General features: G+C 45.8%; 1 protein-coding gene across 5 annotated transcripts in view; it reads right to left on the bottom strand.

Annotated features, from left to right (window-relative positions):
• Positions 1–3,952: 3,952 nt before the first annotated feature.
• Positions 3,953–20,727, bottom strand: part of LOC133538695 (calmodulin-regulated spectrin-associated protein 3-like) — a 69,570-nt gene continuing 52,795 nt past the window's right edge. For 4 of the 5 annotated variants that reach the window (XM_061880411.1, XM_061880409.1, XM_061880410.1 and 1 more), the window contains 7 exons: positions 18,249–20,577; positions 18,057–18,178; positions 17,709–17,995; positions 17,553–17,634; positions 12,698–12,804; positions 12,481–12,599; positions 3,953–7,788 (listed from right to left, as the gene is read on the bottom strand). In XM_061880411.1, coding sequence (XP_061736395.1) covers positions 7,453–7,788; positions 12,481–12,599; positions 12,698–12,804; positions 17,553–17,634; positions 17,709–17,995; positions 18,057–18,178; positions 18,249–20,577 — 3,382 coding nt within the window. In that variant the 3' untranslated portion in view covers positions 3,953–7,452. The remainder of the gene's footprint in view (positions 7,789–12,480; positions 12,600–12,697; positions 12,805–17,552; positions 17,635–17,708; positions 17,996–18,056; positions 18,179–18,248; positions 20,578–20,727) is intronic. The other variant, XM_061880412.1, reaches the window with a different exon arrangement.

A 20,727-nucleotide genomic window follows, 5' to 3' on the forward strand; every position in this document is an offset into this window, starting at 1 on the left:
TTGAGTGCTATTCCCCGCACCAGCTTTGTTTTCGCAATCAAGACTATTTAAGTTGTCATTCTGATTGTCATGTCATGTACGGCTGTACTTGGTGGACGCCGTCTTTGCTCCAAACTCTGTAAGTTTTTGCTGTCGTCCAGCATTCCGTTTTTGTATACTTTGTAGCCAGTTCAGTTTTACTTTTGTTTTGCATAGCCATCCCGATGCGTCAGTGCCTGTATACCTCGGTTGGCCGTGACAGCAACTTGAGGGTTCCAGGTTCGATCCCCGCTTCCGCCATTCTAGTCACTGTCATTGTGTCCTTGGGCAAGACACTTTACCCACCTGCTCCCAGTGCCACCCACGCTGGTTTAAATGCAACTCAGATATTGGGTTTCACTATGTAAAAGCGCTATATAAATATAATTCACTTCACTTTTCCTAGCAGGACTTGCCTTTTGTTCATTTTTGTTTAAGCGTTACATACCTTTTTACCTGCACGCTGCCTCCCGCTGTATTGGGATCATGATAAACCATCCTCGACGACGTTCTGACTTATACAAAGCAATTAACTACCTGTTGCCACCTACTGATATTACTACATAGTATTACAAGGTTACCCTTCCAAGCTTTACACGGACAACGGCACATTATTATAATTATTGATTTGAAAACATTTTTGGGGGGGACCAATCAGGTGAAATTTCATGATTTCCCACGGTACACCAGACAATAGCTCACAGTGCACTAGTGTGCCGCGGCACATTGGTTGAAAAACACTGACCTAGGGCAGGGATCGGCTACACGCGGCTCTTTGATCACTCTGATGTGGTTCAAGCTGCATACTTAAAGACCTCCCCATTTTTTCCAGAAGGTTTCAGGACTTCGGTGTATCTTCTATTCTCCGATTTTCACCTGGACAACAATATTGAGGTAACCAATATTCACATGTAGTGTGTGACTTAAGTTGTCACACGTAAGTGACTGCAAGGCATACTTGCTCAATAGCCATGCACGCTACACTGAGGGTTGTGATATAAACAACTTTAACACTCATACTAATATGCGCCACACTGTAAACCCACACCAAACAAGAATGACAAACACATTTCGGGAGAACATCCGCACTGTAACACAACATAAACACAACAAAAACAAAAACCTCCGCCCCCCCCCCGACCACGCCCACCTCAACCGACGCACGGAGGGGTTGGGGGTGTATAATGTAGCCCGGAAGAGTTAAATGATAAATGGGTTGTACTTGTATAGCGCTTTTCTACCTCCAGGGTACTCAAAGCGCTTTGACACTACTTCCACATTTACCCATTCACACACTGATGGAGGGAGCTGCCATGCAAGGCGCTAACCAGCTCCCATAAGGAGCAAGGGTGAAGTGTCTTGCTCTGGACACAACGGACGTGACGAGGCTGGTACTAGGTGGGGATTGAACCAGGGACCCTCGGGTTGCACACGGCCACTCTTCGAGTTAGGGATGCATGGGATTCTGGGTATTAGGTCTGTTGTGTTACGGTGCGGATGTTCTCCCGAAACGTGTTTGTCATTCTTATTTGGCGTGGGTTCACAGTGTGGCGCATATTAGTAAGAGTGTTAAAGTTGTTTATACGGGCACCCTCAGTGTGACCCGTATGGCTGTTGAACAAAAATGCCTTGCAGTCGCTTATGTGTATTGGCAGAAGCCACATACAACATGTGATTGGGTTGACGCCATCATAGCACACCCTTACTTTGTTGATTGGGTAGAATTCATCAGACATTCGAGAGAATAGTTCTTCTGAAATTCAGGAGTCCCTCTGAAAATGTGGGAGGGTTGCACTAACATTAAATCTTCATATTAAGATGCGGGCCACGTGTCTGAGACCCCTGATTTATACATAGCACAAAGCAAAAAAAAAAAAACAATATATGCAGTGTTATTTAATTTTAAATGTCAAAAGAGTTTTGTAGCTCCTATTGTTTTCTTAATTTTGTGAAACGGGTCAAAATGGCTCTTGGAGTGGTAAAGGTTGCCGACCCCTGACCTAGGGTATAGTCCATATCCTTAAAGGCCTACTGAAATGAGATTTTCTTATCTAAACGGGGATAGCAGGTCCATTCTATGTGTCATACTTGATCATTTCGCGATATTGCCATATTTTTGCTGAAAGGATTTAGTAGAGAACATCGACGATAAAGTTTGCAACTTTTGGTCGCTAATAAAAAAGCCTTGCCTGTATCGGAAGTAGCAGACGATGTGCGTGTGACGTCACGGGTTGTAGGGCTCCTCACATCCTCACATTGTTTATAATCATGGCCACCAGCAGCCAGAGCGATTCGGACCGAGAAAGCGACGATTTCTCCATTAATTTGAGCGAGGATGAAAGCTTTGTGGGTGAGGAAAGTTAGAGTGAAGCATTAAAAAACAAAAGAAAAGGCGGCGGCAGTGTGAGCGATTCAGATGTAATTAGACACATTTACTAGGATAATTCTGGAAAATCCCTTATGTGCTTATTGTGTTAATGTTTTAGTGAGATTATAAAGTCATACCTGAAAGTCGGAAAACTGTGGTGAACGCCAATGTTTCAGAGAAGCCAAGATCACAGCTGCCTTTTTGACAGCTACAGGAGGAGGTCACATAATCCACTCAAGTCTCCGGTAAGAGACGACTTAATATCACAATTTTCCCATCCAAAAACTTGCTAGGTGACATAGAGAAACATGTTCGTTTGACCGCTCTGTGTTAAAGCTTCACAACAAACAAAGAAACACCGCTTTCCACCAACAGCATTCTTCTTTGACGTCTCCATTATTAATTGAACAAATTGCAAAAGATTCAGCAACACAGATGTCCAAATTACTGTGTAATTATGCGATGAAAAGAGACGAGTTTTAGCCGTATGTGGCGCTGGGCTAATATGTCCGCTACAATCCGAGATGTCACAAACACGCGTCATCATTCCGCGACGTTTTCAACAAGAAACTTGTAATTTAGTAAACTAAAAAGGCCGTATTGGCATGTGTTGCAATGTTAATATTTCATCATTGATACTCTCACTTCCCATTGGTCTTGTTTGCCGATAAAATGTTCAACTACATTAGCGGTATAGCTCGTTTGGTAGAGCGGCCGTGCCGGCAACTTGAGGGTTGCAGGTTCGATCCCCGCTTCCGCCATCCTAGTCACTGCCGTTGTGTCCTTGGGCAAGACACTTTACCCACCTGCTCCCAGTGCCACCCACACTGGTTTAAAAATGTAAAAATGAGATATTATATGTAAAGCGCTTTGAGTCACTAGAGAAAAAGCGCTATATAAATGTAATTCACTCTCACCTTAAAACTTGTCTGTATACTCTAGCCTTTAAATAGACCTCCTTTTTAGACCAGTTGATCTGCCGCTTCTTTTCTTTCTCCTATGTCCCCCCCTCCCTTGTGGAGGGGGTCCGGTCCGATGACCATGGATGAAGTACCGGCTGTCCAGAGTCGAGACCCAGGATGGACCGCTCGTCGGGACCCAGGATGGACCGCTCGCCTGTATCGGTTGGGGACATCTCTACGCTGCTGATCCGCTTGAGATGGTTTCCTGTGGACGGGACTCTCGCTGCTGTCTTGGATCCGCTTGAACTGAACTCTCGCGGCTGTGTTGGAGCCACTATGGATTGAACTTTCACAGTATCATGTTAGACCCGCTCGACATCCATTGCTTTCGGTCCCCTAGAGGGGGGGGTTGCCCACATCTGAGGTCCTCTCCAAGGTTTCTCATAGTCAGCATTGTCACTGGCGTCCCACTGGATGTGAATTCTCCCTGCCCACTGGGTGTGAGTTTCCCTTTCCGTTTTGTGGGTTCTTCCGAGGATGTTGTAGTCGTAATGATTTGTGCAGTCCTTTGAGACATTTGTGATTTGGGGCTATATAAATAAACATTGATTGATTGATTGACTTCACTTCACAACTTGATCATAGATGTTTCCAGAGATGAAAGTCGGTTTCTTAAGCACCATCTTTATTCGCCTGCACTCCTAAATAGAACAGGATGATAGACGGCCCCCAGTTAGTAACCTTCATGTTTCTAGTGTCCTGAAAAAAATAAAAATTAAATAAAATAAAATAAAAATCTGCTTCATTTGCAAGTCCTTATTTTGCAACCGGGAAAGAAGAGGTTGAATCTCACGTAACGACAACCCCCCCCACCCCCCGCATCATTATGACACATCATTCATGATAGGATGCTGGACTAAATAAAAACGTAGATAAAAAAACATCCTGACGGTTGCAATCATGTATAAAAGTGACGTGCGGGTGTAATTATCTCCTTAACAGACATTTTGACTAAAGCCTTTTACTGTATAGCAAATGCAAAAAATGTCTTCATGCACATCAATGACAACCTTGTTCATTACGATTCTTGATCTGACTTACAGTGCATCCGGAAAGTATTTAAAGCACTTCTCTTTCCCCACGTGTCGTTATGTTACAGCCTTATTCCAAAATGGAAGATCATTCATTCAATTCTACAGACTCATAATGACAATGTAATAGATTTTCATCCAGGATGTCTCTGTACGTTGCTGCGTTCATCTTTCCCTCTATCCTAACGATGCTCCCAGTTCCTGCTGCTGAAAAGCACCCCCACACCATGATGCTGTAGGGATGGTATTGGCCTGATTTCCTGTTAGAATAATTATGTTTGAGTTATCACACAACTCTTAGGTCCGGTGGTCATGGATGAAGTGCTGGCTGTCCAGAGTCGGGACCCGGGGGTGGACCTGTGCATCGGTTGGGGACATCTCTGCACTGCTGACCTGTCTCCGCTCGGAATGGTCTCCATGGACTGGACTCTCATCTCACTATTATGTTAGATCCACTATGGACTGCACTTTCACTATATTATGTTAGACCCACTCGACGTCCATTGCATCCGGTCTCCCCTATAGGGGCTGGGGTCACCCACATCTGCGGTCCTCTCCAAGGTTTCTCATAGTCATTCACATTGACATCCCACTGGGTTGTGAGTTTTTCCTTGCCCTTATGTGGGCTCTGAACAGAGTATGTCGTTGTAACTTGTGCAGCAGCCCTTTGAGACACTTGTGATTTAGGGTTATATAAATAAACATTGATTGATTATGCTTAAAGGCCGTTAGACTTTCTATTTGTGCAAGGAGAAAACTTCTTGTCCGAGGGGTGGCCTCGGCCGCAGATGTCATCTTTGTTGTAGCCCACTAACAGCCAAGGACTTCCAGGACCTCAACGAAGATAAGATGACAGCATGCAGACGAAGCAGAGACAAGGCAATCACAAAGCCCTCAGCACATTACGTCACATATTGTGCGTACTGGAGCAGCTTTGCATGAGATGTGTGGTCACGCTTTTTAGAGGCGGTCTCAGTGATGTTGACTGGGGACCTCCCAAATAGATAGAGGGACGCGGGAGCTGTACTTTAGAGCGTAGGGCGAGACAGTGACTAAGTGTGCAGCTCCATGCGTTCTCCTCATTGAGCCAAATTTAACTCTGTCTCTGCATGATTCCTTGCTTCTTGTCTGTTTAATAGATGTCATCAGTGCTTGAACCTGACAGAAACATGACACCTGGCATTCACGGCAAAGAATCAGATCAGAGAATTTGGTTTCTCGTGGTCAGAGTTTTTCAGGTGCATTGTGGGAAACTTTTACTAAGAAATGACTTCCGTCTGGCCACTCTACCATAAAGGCCTGATTGGTGGATTGCTGCAGAGATGGTTGTCCTTCTTAAAGTTAAAGTACCAATGATTGTCACACACACACTAGGTGTGGTGAAATGTATCCTCTGCATTTGACCCATCCCCTAGTTCACCCCTGGGAGGTGATGGGAGCAGTGGGCAGCAGTAGTAGCCGCGCCCGGGAATTCTTTTTGGTGATTTAACCCCCAATTCTAACCCTTGATGCTGAGTGCCAAGCAAGGAGGTAATGGGTCCCATTTTTATAGTCTTTGGTATGACTCGGCCGGGGTTTGAACTCACAACCTACCGATCTCAGGGCGGATACTCTAACCACGAGGCCACTGAGTACGTTTCTGGAAGGTTCTCTTCTCTTCACAGAGGAATGTTGCAGTTCTGACAGAGTGACCATCGGGTTCTTGGTCACCTCTCTGACTAAACTAAGATGAATGCAGCAATTTACAAACAAATCCTGGATGGAAACCAACACTTGCCATCCAACCTGATGGAACTTGAGAGGAGCTGGAAAGAGGAATGGGCAAAAACTTCGAATTCAAAAAGAATTGAGGCTGTAAATGCTGCCAAAAGGTGCATTAACAAAGAAATTAGTAAACATGTTTTGTCATTTTTATAAATTTACAAATGTAATTAAAAAATTAAAGCTGCAAGCAGCAATGGACGGGACCGCTTTGGCTGCTGCCCCTGTGACCCGAACCCGGATAAGCGTTAGAAGATGGATGGATAGTAGCTACTATTAGCAAACAAATACTTACCAACTTGGCGTAATATCTTAACATCAACACACTGGCAAAAATGACATTTTTTGGGAAAATTTTGTTTTGAAGGGGTCTTTGCCAACTTCCTGTTGATTTTTGCTGAAGGATGTCAATTATTAAAATGTAGGTCTAAGTGAGACCTACATAGATGTTTTTGTTTCATGTCTCTACGGCATTCCTAACGAAAGTTACAAGTAGTTTTGTCTGTGTTTTTCCTAGGGGGCGCTAGAGCGCAATTGTGATTTTTGGGGTTTGGTTTTTTATAAGATGGCAATTTTTGCCAGTCCTGATGTGTGTGTAAAATTTGGTGAGTTTTGAAGCATGTTAAGGGGGTCAAATTACAGCTTGGCGTTTCTGGATGTTGTTGATAAATGGCTTTCGCTTTGCATAGTAGAGCTTTAACTTGCACTTTGAAGCATTTTAAAGGGGCTCAAATTACAGCTCAAAGAGGCAAAATTGAAATTTTTTAGGAAACTCTGCGCAGGGATTCTTTGAAGGCGCGTAAAATCAAAACCGGAGCAGTTATTAAAACTCTGTCAATAACTTTTAATCAGAAGGGTTCAATCTCTGTTCTGTGCATCATGGGGTATTGTGTGTAGAATTTTGGGTCACAAACATGAATTTCTTCTCTTTTGAAATAAGGCTGTAACATGTGAATACCGATTTCTGAAGGTTTTAAGGACTTGGGAAGAACCAGTGAGATCAACAGAGTTCCAGACGGGCGCACTCATCTCCTTGAGTTTAAGAAACTACCTCAAGGTTTTGAAGATCAGTCAAGGAACGTCAACATCCATTCATCTGACCTTCGGTCTTCATTTTTCTCCGTCATCTGGGGTCCAGTTCAAAATACCTCCACTGTCAGGCACCGTGTAAAATCAATAAGACTCTCGATCCGCGCACCTGCTGAAAAACCTGTAACGGTGACCGTCTCGAACAGGACGTCCTCCGAAATCAACGAGAGTTCTTTTTCTGACCGTCTAAAGTTCTGGGTTACACCTCACCTTGTAGAATCCGTCACTTGGACACCAGCGCCTTCTTGGTGAGGCTCGCCCTCCTGCTTCCGACGCCGCCTCCGCCCGCCGCGCCTCCCCCGTGCCACAGATGGCCGGGGATGGTGAAGGCGTCCACACTCATGCCCATGGTCTTAGAGGGGATGGCGCTGAACTGCTTCCTGTCCGAGCTGTACTTGTACATGGACTCCACCTGGGCGCCGTTTATTGTCTTGGGCCCCACGCCGGCCAATCGCATGAGCTCCTGGGAGTCGGGGTTGGCGGTGTAGACGCCTCGGAACTGGCAGCTGGAGTCGCGGAAGAGGATAAGGAAGTGGTTGGCGGGGCTCTTCTCCATCTCCTGTGGTTGGAGGAGGAAAGAGTGAAATATGATATTAGTGGAGCCCCTAATGGGTTGCGGTCAAAATGCTTCGGAAGACATTCTATCCTAATTGTGTGAATGGTTTTCTACACCAAAATTCATCTATTTACTAAACTTCTTCTTCTCCAGATTTTGGCGGGCTTTACCGTCCACATTTTTCACCTGATTCAAAAAGTTCCAACTTCAAACTGTTCAGTTTATTCGGGAATCACGGGCTTTCCCTTTACAAGTTCCAAAAAATCCCAGATTTCCTAGAATTCCAGGTTTTCTGGGACATTTTTCCCCATTTAGGATGAATTGGCCATTGTGGAAGGGGCGTGGCCTGCGGACCTGCAGCGAAGCGGGGTGTGCCAGGACCGGAAATATGACATTAGTGGCGCCCCCTATGGGTTGCGGTCAAAAAGCTTCGGAAGACATGCAATCCTAATAGTGTGAATGCTCCAAGGCAACATATGGTTTTCTACACCAAAATTAATCTATTTATTAAACTTCTTCTTCTCCAGATTTTGGCGGGCTTTACCTTCCACATTTTCTCACCTGATTCAGAAAGTTCCAACTTCAAACTGTTCAGTTTATTCGGGAATCGCGGGCTTTCCCTTTACAAATTCCCCAAAATCCCAGAATTCCAGGTTTTCCGGGACATTTTTCCCCATTTAAGATGAATTGGCCATTGTGGAGGGGGGCGTGACCTGCGGACCTGCAGCAAAGCGGGGTGTGCCAGGACCGGAAATATGACATTAGTGGCGCCCCCTATGGGTTGCTGTCAAACTGCTTCGGAAGACATGCAATCCTAATTGTGTGAATGCTCCAAAGCAACATATGGTTTTCTACACCAAAATTCATCTATTTATTAAACTTTTTCTTCTCCAGATTTTGGCAGGCTTTACCGTCCACATTTTTCACCTGATTCAAAAAGTTCCAACTTCAAACTGTTCAGCTTATTCGGGAATCGCGGGCTTTCCCTTTACAAATTCCCAAAAATCCCAGATTTCCCAGAATTACACGTTTTCCGGGACATTTTTCCCCATTTAGGATGAATTGGCCATTGTGGAGGGGGTGTGGCCTGCGGACCTGCAGCGAGGCAGGGTGTGCCAGGACCGGAAATATGACATTAGTGGCACCCCTATGGGTTGGGGTCAAAATGCTTCGGAAGACATGCAATCGTAATTGTGCGAATGCTCCAAAGCAACATATGGTTTTCTACACCAAAATGCATCTGTTTATTAAACTTCTTCTTCTCCAGATTTTGGCGGGCTTTACCTTCCACATTTTTCACCCGATTCAAACCATTCCAACTTCAAACTGTTCAGCTTATTCAGGAATCGCGGGCTTTCCCTTGAAAATGTTTCCAAAAATACCAGAATTCCAGGTTTTCCGGGACATTTTTCCCCATTTAAGATGAATTGGCCATTGTGGAGGGGGGAGTGGCCTGCGGACCTGCAGCAAAGCGGCTGTGCCAGGACCGAAAATATGACATTAGTGGCGCCCCCTATGGGTTGCGGTCAAAATGCTTCGGAAGACATGCAATCCTAATTGTGTGAATGCTCTAAAGCAACATACGGTTTTCTACACCAAAATTCATCTCTTTATTAAACTTCTTCTTCTCCAGATTTAGGCGGGCTTTACCTTCCACATTTTTCACCCGATTCAAACCGTTCCAACTTCAAACTGTTCAGCTTGTTCAGGAATCGCGGGCTTTCCCTTGACAAGTTCCCAAAAATCCCAGAATTCCAGGTTTTCCGGGACATTTTTCCCTATTTAAGATGAATTGGCCATTGTGGAGGGGGGCGTGGCCTGCGGACCTGCAGCGAAGTGGGGTGTGCCAGGACCGGAAATATGACATTAGTGGCGCCCCCTATGGGTTGCGGTCAAAAAGCTTCGGAAGACATGCAATCCTAATTGTGTGAATGCTCCAAAGCAACATATGGTTTTCTACACCAAAATTCATCTATTTATTAAACTTCTTCTTCTCCAGATTTTGGTGGGCTTTACCTTCCAAATTTTCTCACCTGATTCAAAAAGTTCCAACTTCAAACTGTTCAGCTTATTCGGGAATCGCGGGCTTTCCCTTTACAAATTCTTAAAAACCCCTGATTTCCTAGAATTCCAGGTTTTCCAGGACATTTTTCCCTATTTAAGATGAATTGGCCATTGTGGAGGGGGGCGTGGCCTGCGGACCTGCAGCGAAGTGGGGTGTGCCAGGACCGGAAATATGACATTAGTGGCGCCCCCTATGGGTTGCGGTCAAAAAGCTTCGGAAGACATGCAATCCTAATTGTGTGAATGCTCCAAAGCAACATATGGTTTTCTACACCAAAATTCATCTATTTATTAAACTTCTTCTTCTCCAGATTTTGGTGGGCTTTACCTTCCAAATTTTCTCACCTGATTTAAAAAGTTCCAACTTCAAACTGTTCAGCTTATTCGGGAATCGCGGGCTTTCCCTTTACAAATTCTTAAAAACCCCTGATTTCCTAGAATTCCAGGTTTTCCAGGACATTTTTCCCTATTTAAGATGAATTGGCCATTGTGGAGGGGGGCGTGGCCTGCGGACCTGCAGCGAAGCGGGGTGTGCCAGGACCGAAAATAGGACATTAGTGGCGCCCCCAATGAGTTGCGGTCAAAAAGCTTCGGAAGACATGCAATCCTAATTGTGTGAATGCTCCAAAGCAACATATGGTTTTCTACACCAAAATTCATCTGTTTATTAAACGTCTTCTTCTCCTGATTTTGGCGGTCTTTACCTTCCACATTTTTCACCTGATTCAAAAAGTTCCAACTTCAAACCGTTCGGCTTATTCGGGAATCGCGGGCTTTCCCTTTACAAGTTTACAAAATCCCAGATTTCCCAGAATTTCAGGTTTTCCGGGACATTTTCCCCCATTTAGGATGAATTGGCCATTGTGGAGGGGGGCGTGGCCTGCGGACCTGCAGCGAAGCAGGCTGTGCCAGGACCAGCTTCGAGATCAGCAACAGGTGCGTAGATGGCCCACCTGGGCCTGCTTATCTAATCACCTGTCGCTCTTTTTGGTTTCAAAAAGGGGTCACCAACCTTTTTGAAACCAAGAGCTACTTCTTGGGTACTGACTAATGTGAAGGGCTACCAGTTTGATACACACTTAAATAAATTGCCAGAAATAGCCAATTTGCTCAATTTACCTTTAATATATAAATCTATATATACATTTAAAAAAATGGGTATTTTTTTTCCTTTTACGGAAGGTTTTTTGTAGAGAATAAATGATGAAAAAAACACTTAATTGAACGGTTTAAAAGAGGAGAAATCAGGAAAAACATGAAAATTAAATTTTGAAACATAGTTTATCTTCAATATTGACTCTTTAAAATTAAAAAAATTAATAAAAAAACTAGCTAATTCGAATCTTTTTGAAAACATTGAAAAAAATTTTTTATGGAACATCATTAGTAATTTTTCCTGATAAGATTAGTTTTAGAATTTTGATGACATGTTTTAAAAAGGTTAAAATCCTATCTGCACTTTGTTAGAATATATAACAAATTGGACCAAGCTATATTTCTAACAAAGATTATCATTATTTCTTGTAGATTTTCCAGAACAAAAATTTTATAAGAAATTCAAAAGACTTTGAAATAAGATTTAAATTTGATTCTCAAGATTTTCTAGATTTGCCAGAATAATTTTTTTGAATTAATAAATTTGAAGAAATATTTCACAAATATTCTTTGTCGAAAAAACAGAAGCTAAAATGAAGAATTAAATTAAAATGTATTTATTATTGTTTACAATAAAATAAATAAAAAATACTTGAACATTGATAGGAAGGAATTTAAAATGTAAAAATGTATATGTGTGTAAAAATCCTAAAATCATTTTTAAGGCTGTATTTTTTCTCTAAAATTGTCTTTATGAAAGTTATAAGAAGCAAAGTAAAAAAATAAAAGAATTTATTTAAACAAGTGAAGACCAAGTCTTTAAAATATTTTCTTGGATTTCCAAATTCTATTGAGTTTTGTCTCTCCTAGAATTAAAAATGTCGAGCCAAGCGAGACCAGCTTGCTAGTAAAGAAATAAAATGTAAAAAAAATCGAGGCAGCTCACTGGTAAGTGCTGCTATTTGAGCTATTTTTGGAACAGGCCAGCGGGCGACTCATCTGGTCCTTACGGGCGACCTGGTGCCCGCGGGCACCGCGTTGGGGACCCCTGGTCTACACAGTACTGCCAGCTAATGTCTTGGAAGAGCCACTGCATTCCAAATGAGACTCAAAATTTAATAAGAAAAGAAGATATAATAACAACCGAGCAGCGCAGTTATCATAATCAGCTCATTTTTAAATCTTCTACTGAAAAGTAGAACATTCAACATGTTTTAAATGTGTCTTAACATTTATAAACACATACAAAAGTACCGAAAATGTATACCGGCATCGATTCCCAGGTACCGTAAATTGGTATCGGATCGGTTAAAAAGTGAACCATAGCCATCCCTATTGGTGGGGTCCAACTTTAATAACAGCGCCACCATGTGGTGTATTTGTCAGAAAATTAAAGGCACAGTAAGGGTGCATGTTTTGACAAATTTCCCCCTTTTATGTGCAGTGATCAGGAGTAGAAGAGTGAGGCCACATATTGACATCACCGTGCATGTGGTGTGGTGGTCTGGCCTTGACACAATGAGTCATTACGTTCACCTCCACTATCTTGTTCTTTTGGCCCTCGTTGACCTTCCCAGCCAGGCAGCAGCGAGACAAAGCGTTGTGAATGATGAACTTGTTGGACTTGAAGCTTGGTTCTTTGAAGAGCTTTGGACCTGATCCAGAAAACACAAACATCAAAGCTTGTTGTTGTTGTTGTTAAATCGCTTGAAACCCATGCGTACTTCTGAAGCTGTGCTGGCAGACTACGTACCCGTGTATTCCGGAGCAGGCGAGGTTCCATTGGAACCAGTTTCCCAGTCTCCATTTTGCTTGGCCAGCCGACTTGGTGTCACATTTCCAGAAGGCGAAGCGGGTCGGCTGCCAAATGACATGACCCAGTCAGGGTGATGGCTTCAAACGTGTACAGTACTATGATTGTAACTGTGGTGGGCGTGGCCTGCGGCTTCGAGGTTGGCGACAGGTGAGTGGATGACACAGCTGAAAGTCTTCATCTAATCACCTGTCGTTCTGTTAAAAGGCGACGAGAGAGAGAGTTGGGCAGACGACAATGCCGAAAGGCAGAGCGTGACATTGGGAAGTGAGACAATTGCTGTAAAGCAGAAAATATTATTGAAGGAAATAAATATTGTCGAACTTGGAAGCTTGTCATGTTAGTCCTTGGTGGTCCCGAGAGCCCGGAATTTGCAAATTGTGGAAGTCTCCTGCTTCCAAGTTCGGCAATATTTATTTCCTTCAATAATATTTTCTGCTTTACAGCAAGTGTCTCACTTCCCAATGTCACTCTCTGCCTTTCGGCATTGTCGTCTGCCCAACTCTCTCTCTCGCCGCCTTTTAACAGAACGACAGGTGATTAGATGAACACTTTCAGCTGTGTCATCCACTCACCTGCCGCCAACCTCGAAGCCGGCCCTAACACACCCCGCTTACCCGCAGGCGCGCAGGCCACGTCCACCACAGTCACCATGCCAGAGTTGCAGTAGTCATTACCAATACCTTTTAATTTCCACAATTAAAGGCCTACTGAAATGAGAACAATGGATGTCCGCTAACTTTTTGCAACTTAACGCCAAAAAAAACGGAAATGCTGATTATCGGTCCTGCTAGACACCGACCTCTATTTAATAATACAACTTTAACATTTGACAACCAAATAATAAAACAAGGTGACTCGGTAAAAAATCTGGGTATTATCTTCGACCCAACTCTCTCCTTTGAGTCACACATTAAAAACGTTACTAAAACGGCCTTCTTTCATCTCCGTAATATCGCTAAAATTCGCTCCATTTTGTCCACTAAAGACGCTGAGATCATTATCCATGCGTTTGTTACGTCTCGTCTCGATTACTGTAACGTATTATTTTCGGGTCTCCACATGTCTAGCATTAAAAGATTACAGTTGGTACAAAATGCGGCTGCTAGACTTTTGACAAGAACAAGAAAGTTTGATCACATTACGCCTGTACTGGCTCACCTGCACTGGCTTCCTGTGCACTTAAGATGTGACTTTAAGGTTTTACTACTTATGTATAAAATACTACACGGTCTAGCTCCATCCTATCTTGCCGATTGTATTGTACCATATGTCCCGGCATGAAATCTGCGTTCAAAAGACTCCGGCTTATTAGTGATTCCTAGAGCCCAAAAAAAGTCTGCGGGCTATAGAGCGTTTTCCGTTCGGGCTCCAGTACTCTGGACTGCCCTCCCGGTAACAGTTCGAGATGCCACCTCAGTAGAAGCATTTAAGTCTCACCTTAAAACTCATCTGTATACTCTAGCCTTTAAATAGACCTCCTTTTTAGACCAGTTGATCTGCCGCTTCTTTTCTTTCTCCTATGTCCCCCCCCTCCCTTGTGGAGGGGGTCCGGTCCGATGACCACGGATGAAGTACTGGCTGTCCAGAGTCGACACCCAGGATGGACCGCTCGTCGGGACCCAGGATGGACCGCTCGCCTGTATCGGTTGGGGACATCTCTACGCTGCTGATCCGCCTCCGCTTGAGATGGTTTCCTGTGGACGGGACTCTCGCTGCTGTCTTGGATCCGCTTGAACTGAACACTCGCGGCTGTGTTGGAGCCACTATGGATTGAACTTTCACAGTATCATGTTAGACCCGCTCGACATCCATTGCTGGGTGTGAGTTTTCCTTGCCCTTTTGTGGGTTCTTCCGAGGATGTTGTAGTCGTAATGATTTGTGCAGTCCTTTGAGACATTTGTGATTTGGGGCTATATAAATAAACATTGATTGATTGATTGAGATGTTCTTATTTAAACGGGGATAGCAGGTCCGTTCTGTGTCATACTTGATCATTTCGCGATATTGCCATATTTTTGCTGAAAGGATTAAGTAGAGAACATCCACGATAAAGTTCGCACCTTTCGGTCGCTAATAAAAAAAGCCTTGCCTTTACCGGAAGTCGCAGACGATGACGTCACATGTTTGATGGCTCCTCACATATTCACATTGATTTTAATGGGAGCCTCTATTCGGACCGAGAAAACGACAATTTCCACATTAATTAGAGCGAGGATGAAAGATTCATGTTTCGAGGATATTGTTAGCGATGTACTAGGAAGAAAGAAAAAAAAGCGATTGCATTGGGACGGATTCCGATGGTTTTAGACACATTTACTAGGATTATTCTTGGAAATCCCTTATCTTTCTATTGTGTTGTTAATGTTTTAGTGAGTTTAAGTTTACCTGATAGTCGGAGGGGTGTGTCCACGGCTGTCTTGACGCAGCTAGTGTCTCAGGGAAGTCGACGGCAGCTGTATGAGCGGCACAAGCTCATCTGATATCCGGTGAGAAGCGACTTTTTACCAGAATTTTCTCACCGAAACCTGCTGGTTGACATTCGGTTGGGATTCATGTTCGCTGCGATCCATAGGAAAGTTTCACCTCCGTGAATTTTAAACAAGGAATCACCGTGTGTTTGTGTGGCTAAAGGCTAAAGCTTCCCAACTCCATCTTTCTACTTTGACTTGTCCATTATTAATTGAAAAAATTGCAAAGGATTCGGCAACACAGATGTCCAAAATACTGTGTAATTATGCGGTTAAAGCAGACGACTTTTAGCTGTGTGTGTGTGCAGCGCTCATATTTCCTAACAGCCCGTGACGTCAAGCGTACACGTCGACATTACGCGCCGTTTTAAAGAAAAAAACTCCCGGGAAATTTAAAATTGCAATTTAATAAACTAAAAAGGCCGTATTGGCATGTGTTGCAATGTTAATATTTCATCATTGATATATAAACTATCAGACTGCGTGGTGGGTAGTAGTGGGTTTCAGTAGGCCTTTAAATTTCAAAATCACGGGTACAAGGGGCCGAAATGAGCTTTGTGCACCGGGTGGCGGGGTTCTACCTTAGAGATAGGGTGAGAAGCTCTGTCATCCGGGAGGAACTCAAACTAAAGCCGCTGCTCCTTCACATCGAGAGGAGCCAGATGAGGTGGTTCGGGCATCTGGTCAGGATGCCACCCGAAAGCCTCCCTAGGGAGGTGTTTAGGGCACGTCCAACCGATAGGAGGCCACGGGGAAGACCCAGGTCACGTTGGGAAGACTATGTCTCCCGACTGGCTTGGAGAAGCCTCGGGATCCCCCAAGTAAATGGTACAATGGTAAATGGTTGTACTTGTATAGCGCTTTTCTACCCCTTTTTAAGGAGCCCAAAGCGCTTTAACAGTATTTCCACATTCACCCATTCACACACACTTTCACACACTGATGGCAGGAGCTGCCATGCAAGGCGCTAACCAGGACCCATCAGGAGCAAGGGTGAAGTGTCTTGCCCAAGGACACAACGGACGTGATTAGGGTGGTAGAAGGTGGGGATTGAACCAATAACCCTCAGATTGCTGGCATGACCACTCTCCCAACTTCGCCGCTCCGTCCCCAGGAGGAGCTGGACCAAATGACTGGGGAGAGTCTGGGCTTCCCTGCTTAGGCTGCCGCCTCCGCGACCTCACCTTGGATAAGCGGAAGAAGGGGGATATATGAATGGAAGTTTCATCCATCTCTGGATAAAGTTTCAATACTTAGACACTAAGGGCCAAAGTGCTAAAGCCGCGAATGACTGCTAATCCATCCATCCATCCATCTTCTCCCGCCTATCCGAGGTCGGGTCGCAGGGGCAACATCCTAAGCAGGGAAACCCAGACTTCCCTCTCCCCAGCCACTTCGTCTAGCTCTCCCCGGGGGATACCGAGGCGTTCCCAGGCCAGCCGGGAGACACAGTCTTCCCAACGTGTCCTGGGTCTTCCCTGTGGCCTCCTACCGGTTGGACGTGCCCTAAACACCTCCCTAGGGAGGCGTTCGGGTGGCATCCAGACCAGATGCCCGAACCACCTCATCTGGCTCCTCTCGATGTGAAGGAGCAGCGGCTTTACTTTGAGTTCCTCCCGGATGGCAGAGCTTCTCACCCTATCTCTAAGGGAGAGCCCCGCCACACGGCGGAGGAAACTCATTTGGGCCGCTTGTACCCGTGATCTTATCCTTTCGGTCATGACCCAAAGCTCATGACCATAGGTGAGGATGGGAACGTAGATCGACCGGTAAATTGAGAGCTTCGCCTTCCGGCTCAGCTCCTTCTTCACCACAACGGATCGATACAACGTCCGCATTACTGAAGACGCCGCACCGATCCGCCTGTCGATCTCACGATCCACTCTTCCCTCACTCGTGAACAAGACTCCTAGGTACTTGAACTCCTCTACTTGGGGCAGGGTCTCCTCCCCAACCCGGAGATGGCATTCCACCCTTTTCCGGGCGAGAACCATGGACTCGGACTTGCTAATTATTATCATAATTATATAATCATTATTATAATCATTACTAAAACCTACTCAGTGGCCTAGTGGTTAGAGTGTCCGCCCTGAGATTGGTAGGTCGTGAATTCAAACCCCGGCCGAGTCAGGCTCGATGCTCACACCAATAACTGACGTGTTTCAGCAACAAAATAGTTTTGGACAGTATTTGGTACTAACTATACTGAAAAACAGAAGGTATCTATGCATTTTCTGTGTGTTGGTATCTAAGTATCGATATTTTTGACAACCTTATAAGTCCTGGTTCATGGAGGATGTTGAACATAGAGATCGAATGAGCACCTGTGGACTTTCTTATCACCGCCATTGCTTTCATCGGCAGCTGCCAGGTTGAGTGACGAGTGAGACTTGGTCATCTTGGAGGCTGGAAGAACACAAGGTGACGGTCATTAAATTATTTGCATTCATCTAACTTGAAGACATTTTTTTTTTTTTTACAATTTGCTCTCTTGGCGGGGCTCAGAGACAACGGTTTCTCCTCCCTGGTCACGCTGCGAGGACGCGCTCGGGTCTTCCTCACAGGCGATCGACCTTGGCTTGTGGATTTCTGCTGCAGCACCTTGTCCAGGTTGTCCATGATCCTTAGCTGTTGGCGACGGGCATACTCTTCTCGTGTGAAACCTCCACGGCGGCCTGGAGTAGCCGGAGGGGTAGGGGAAGGAGAGATGGTTCCGACAGGTAGTGTATTAAAAGTGGAGGCTGCAGTCTTATCGGAAGACGGTGGTCTGGGGACAAAGGGAAAGTGAGTTTAGATTTGGTAACATTTGTTTTTGTAGTGGTACTTGCCTTTTTTCCTGTTCTTGTTCTTGACTTTGTCTCTTCTTCTTTAGCTCCTCTGCTCTCTTCTGCTGCCTCTCTAGAAGGAGAGCTTTGCGCTGAGCCATCTCCCCTTCATTAAGTCCGTCCTCCTGCAGATACCCCCATCTGTTTTCACAACAAGATTTGCAAAAAAAAACTCTTCTTCTAAGTAGCACTCACCTTGAAGAAAAATCCTATGCCTCCTCTGGCTCCAGGTTCACCGTTATTTCCAAGTTGTTCCACAGTGTCCACTTTTGCCTGCTCTTGACTGGATTCAGTTTGTTGGTCTAAAGAGTTCCCCGCTTCTATGGCCAAATCCAGTTGCTCTGTGGCATCAGAAGCAAGGGCTATGCCCATCTCCGCTGCAGATTCTATCCGGTCACTCATAGAATCAGAAGAAAGATCTGTTGGCTCATCGCTGACCCCGTCTGGTTCTCCAAGAGAAGAAAGTGACACCTCGATCATGCTGCCATGCTTCCCTTCATCTCCAGCTCTGACTCCATCTCTTCTCGTGCTGAATGCAGCAGAAATAGATAAGGTCTCGCTCTCAAAGGAGCATTCAGAGGGAGCGCCAGAGCTGCTGTCAACCCTTTGGTGAGGAGGTATGGGCACTACCGAGGCCCTTTGCCCTTCGGCTGCCTCAACATCTTCTTGTTCAAGCTCCAAGCTGAACTGGGTGGGTGTCTCACTCGATCCAGTGTCCGAGGTGCTCTCATCAGGTGGCGGTGCAGGCTGGGGGGACTCCTGAGGGGTTCGAGGCCCGCCAATGCGGAAGGAAGACGAGGTTTGCACTTGACACTTGCTGGGGGAAACCCTCCGCAGATGAGGGAGGCTGTCGACATTATAAGTCGGCGTCAAAACACGATTAAGAGGGGGGAACTTGAGCTCTGAGGGTCGTGGCTGAGGTTGGGGTCGGGATTGGTGTTTGGGACTGCGTGGCGTGGACAAGGTGTGGATCTTGGTACGAGGGGCAGGACAGGAGGAGGAGGTGACTGTTTTTGGTGAGGGTGATACAGAGAGAGCGGAAGTCCGACGGGATGGCGAGGAGACGGAAGAAGTATTGGGACCAGTGGGTATCATCCAGGCTTTGCTAATGCTCATACTAAGGTTTTTGGTGGGCGTTCTTGGGGGCGTCTTTGTGGGGGTATGGGGAGGGGTCTTGGTGGGTACTTTGGAGTTACTTTTAGGTTTTGACTTTGGAGTGGCTTTGTATGAGCTTCTGGGTCTTTGGTTGCCCAAAAGTTGCTGTTGCTGTTCAGTTAGCTTTTGCATGTCTTTCTGGAGGGACTGCAAAGCTTCACTCAGTTTCTGTACGACTTCATTGTACTCCACAAGAACGGCCTCTCCTCCTTTCTCTTGGCCTTTCTTGCTGTCAATTGAGAATGTGACCTGCTTCTCTAACCGAGGTGGGTTGGAGACGGATGGCATGGCTTTCTCCTTGTCTGCTTTGTTCTCTGTCTTTTCCTTGTCCTCCTCTTTTTTTAGCTGTTCCTCCATGTGAGTGAGGCGCTCCTCCAGGGTGAGACTGTCAACCTCTGATCCCTCTCCTCCGCCTTCTCCTTGCTCTCGTTTTATTTTAAGGAAAGCGGTTTTTCCGAGCCTTTGTCTGTGCTTGGCAAATATGGCTTCAATCCGTCTTTTTTGAGCTTCAATGCTTTTGCGTTTTTCCTCCAGACGAGCCCCTAGCTCCCAGGCTTCTGAGCCCGGCTCAGGAACTCTAGTTCCCGGGCTGTCCTGCTGGCCTGAAGTGCAGGGTGTGAGTGGCGTTCCAGGGGTGGTTGGGGTAGTGGTCAAGTCTTCCCCAGTAGCTACTGTATGTCTTCTTTTGCTGTCTCGTCGCTCAGCGAAGCTTGTCATGCGCGGGCTGCTGCTGGCGCTGTGGTGACCTCTACTGGGTCGCATATTACCAGGGGCATTTCTGGGAACGTCGTCAGATGCTTCCGATGAGTCTACGCTGCCATCTCGCAGTACAGAGTCATCATCACGTGACATATCAGAAGCTCGTGATGGCCTCTCCTGCCTCACCACGCCATTAGCCTCTCCACCGACCGGCCGGTACATGACTCCTGAACGGCAGGGGGCAGAGCTACTGAGCTGAGGATTGTCCTCCATTGGGCAATGCAGAAAGAAACCGGCGGGGGCGCCCTCGGGACACAACCTGGGCTCTGGCCTGGCTGCCAACACCCCCTTGACACCTTTCTCTGCAGTCCTTCCTTTCTTTCGATCCTTAACGCCAGGGGAAGGAACCACCTGAAGCGCCTCCTCAATAGTGGGCAACTCTCCCAGCGGCGCCCATGAAGACCGCTGTGATGGTGCCGCGGCGCTGACTAGATGGTTGAGGTCCTCGGCGGGGCTGTAGGGTATACACGTCGTCGTTGCTGGGACGGCGGCACTGAGGCTGTCCGTGCTGACAGAGCGAAACACAGAATCTATTGGGTTTCCCATGACAATATCAACATCACTGTCCAGCCCAAATGGGATGCTGAAAGTCACTGCTGACAGAGGACGACTGCAGGAGAGGTGGGGTGGGGAGTGGGGAGTGATAGTGTTGGTGATGGTGGTGGGGCAGGGATGGAAATGTGAGTGCGATGAGACCAAAGAAGCCAAAGTAGGAGGGTTTAGAAAATCAAGGCAACGTATGAATGCGATAGCACGTTGA

This window comes from Nerophis ophidion, linkage group LG20 (genome assembly GCF_033978795.1).
Source record: "Nerophis ophidion isolate RoL-2023_Sa linkage group LG20, RoL_Noph_v1.0, whole genome shotgun sequence".
Lineage (NCBI taxonomy): Eukaryota > Metazoa > Chordata > Actinopteri > Syngnathiformes > Syngnathidae > Nerophis > Nerophis ophidion.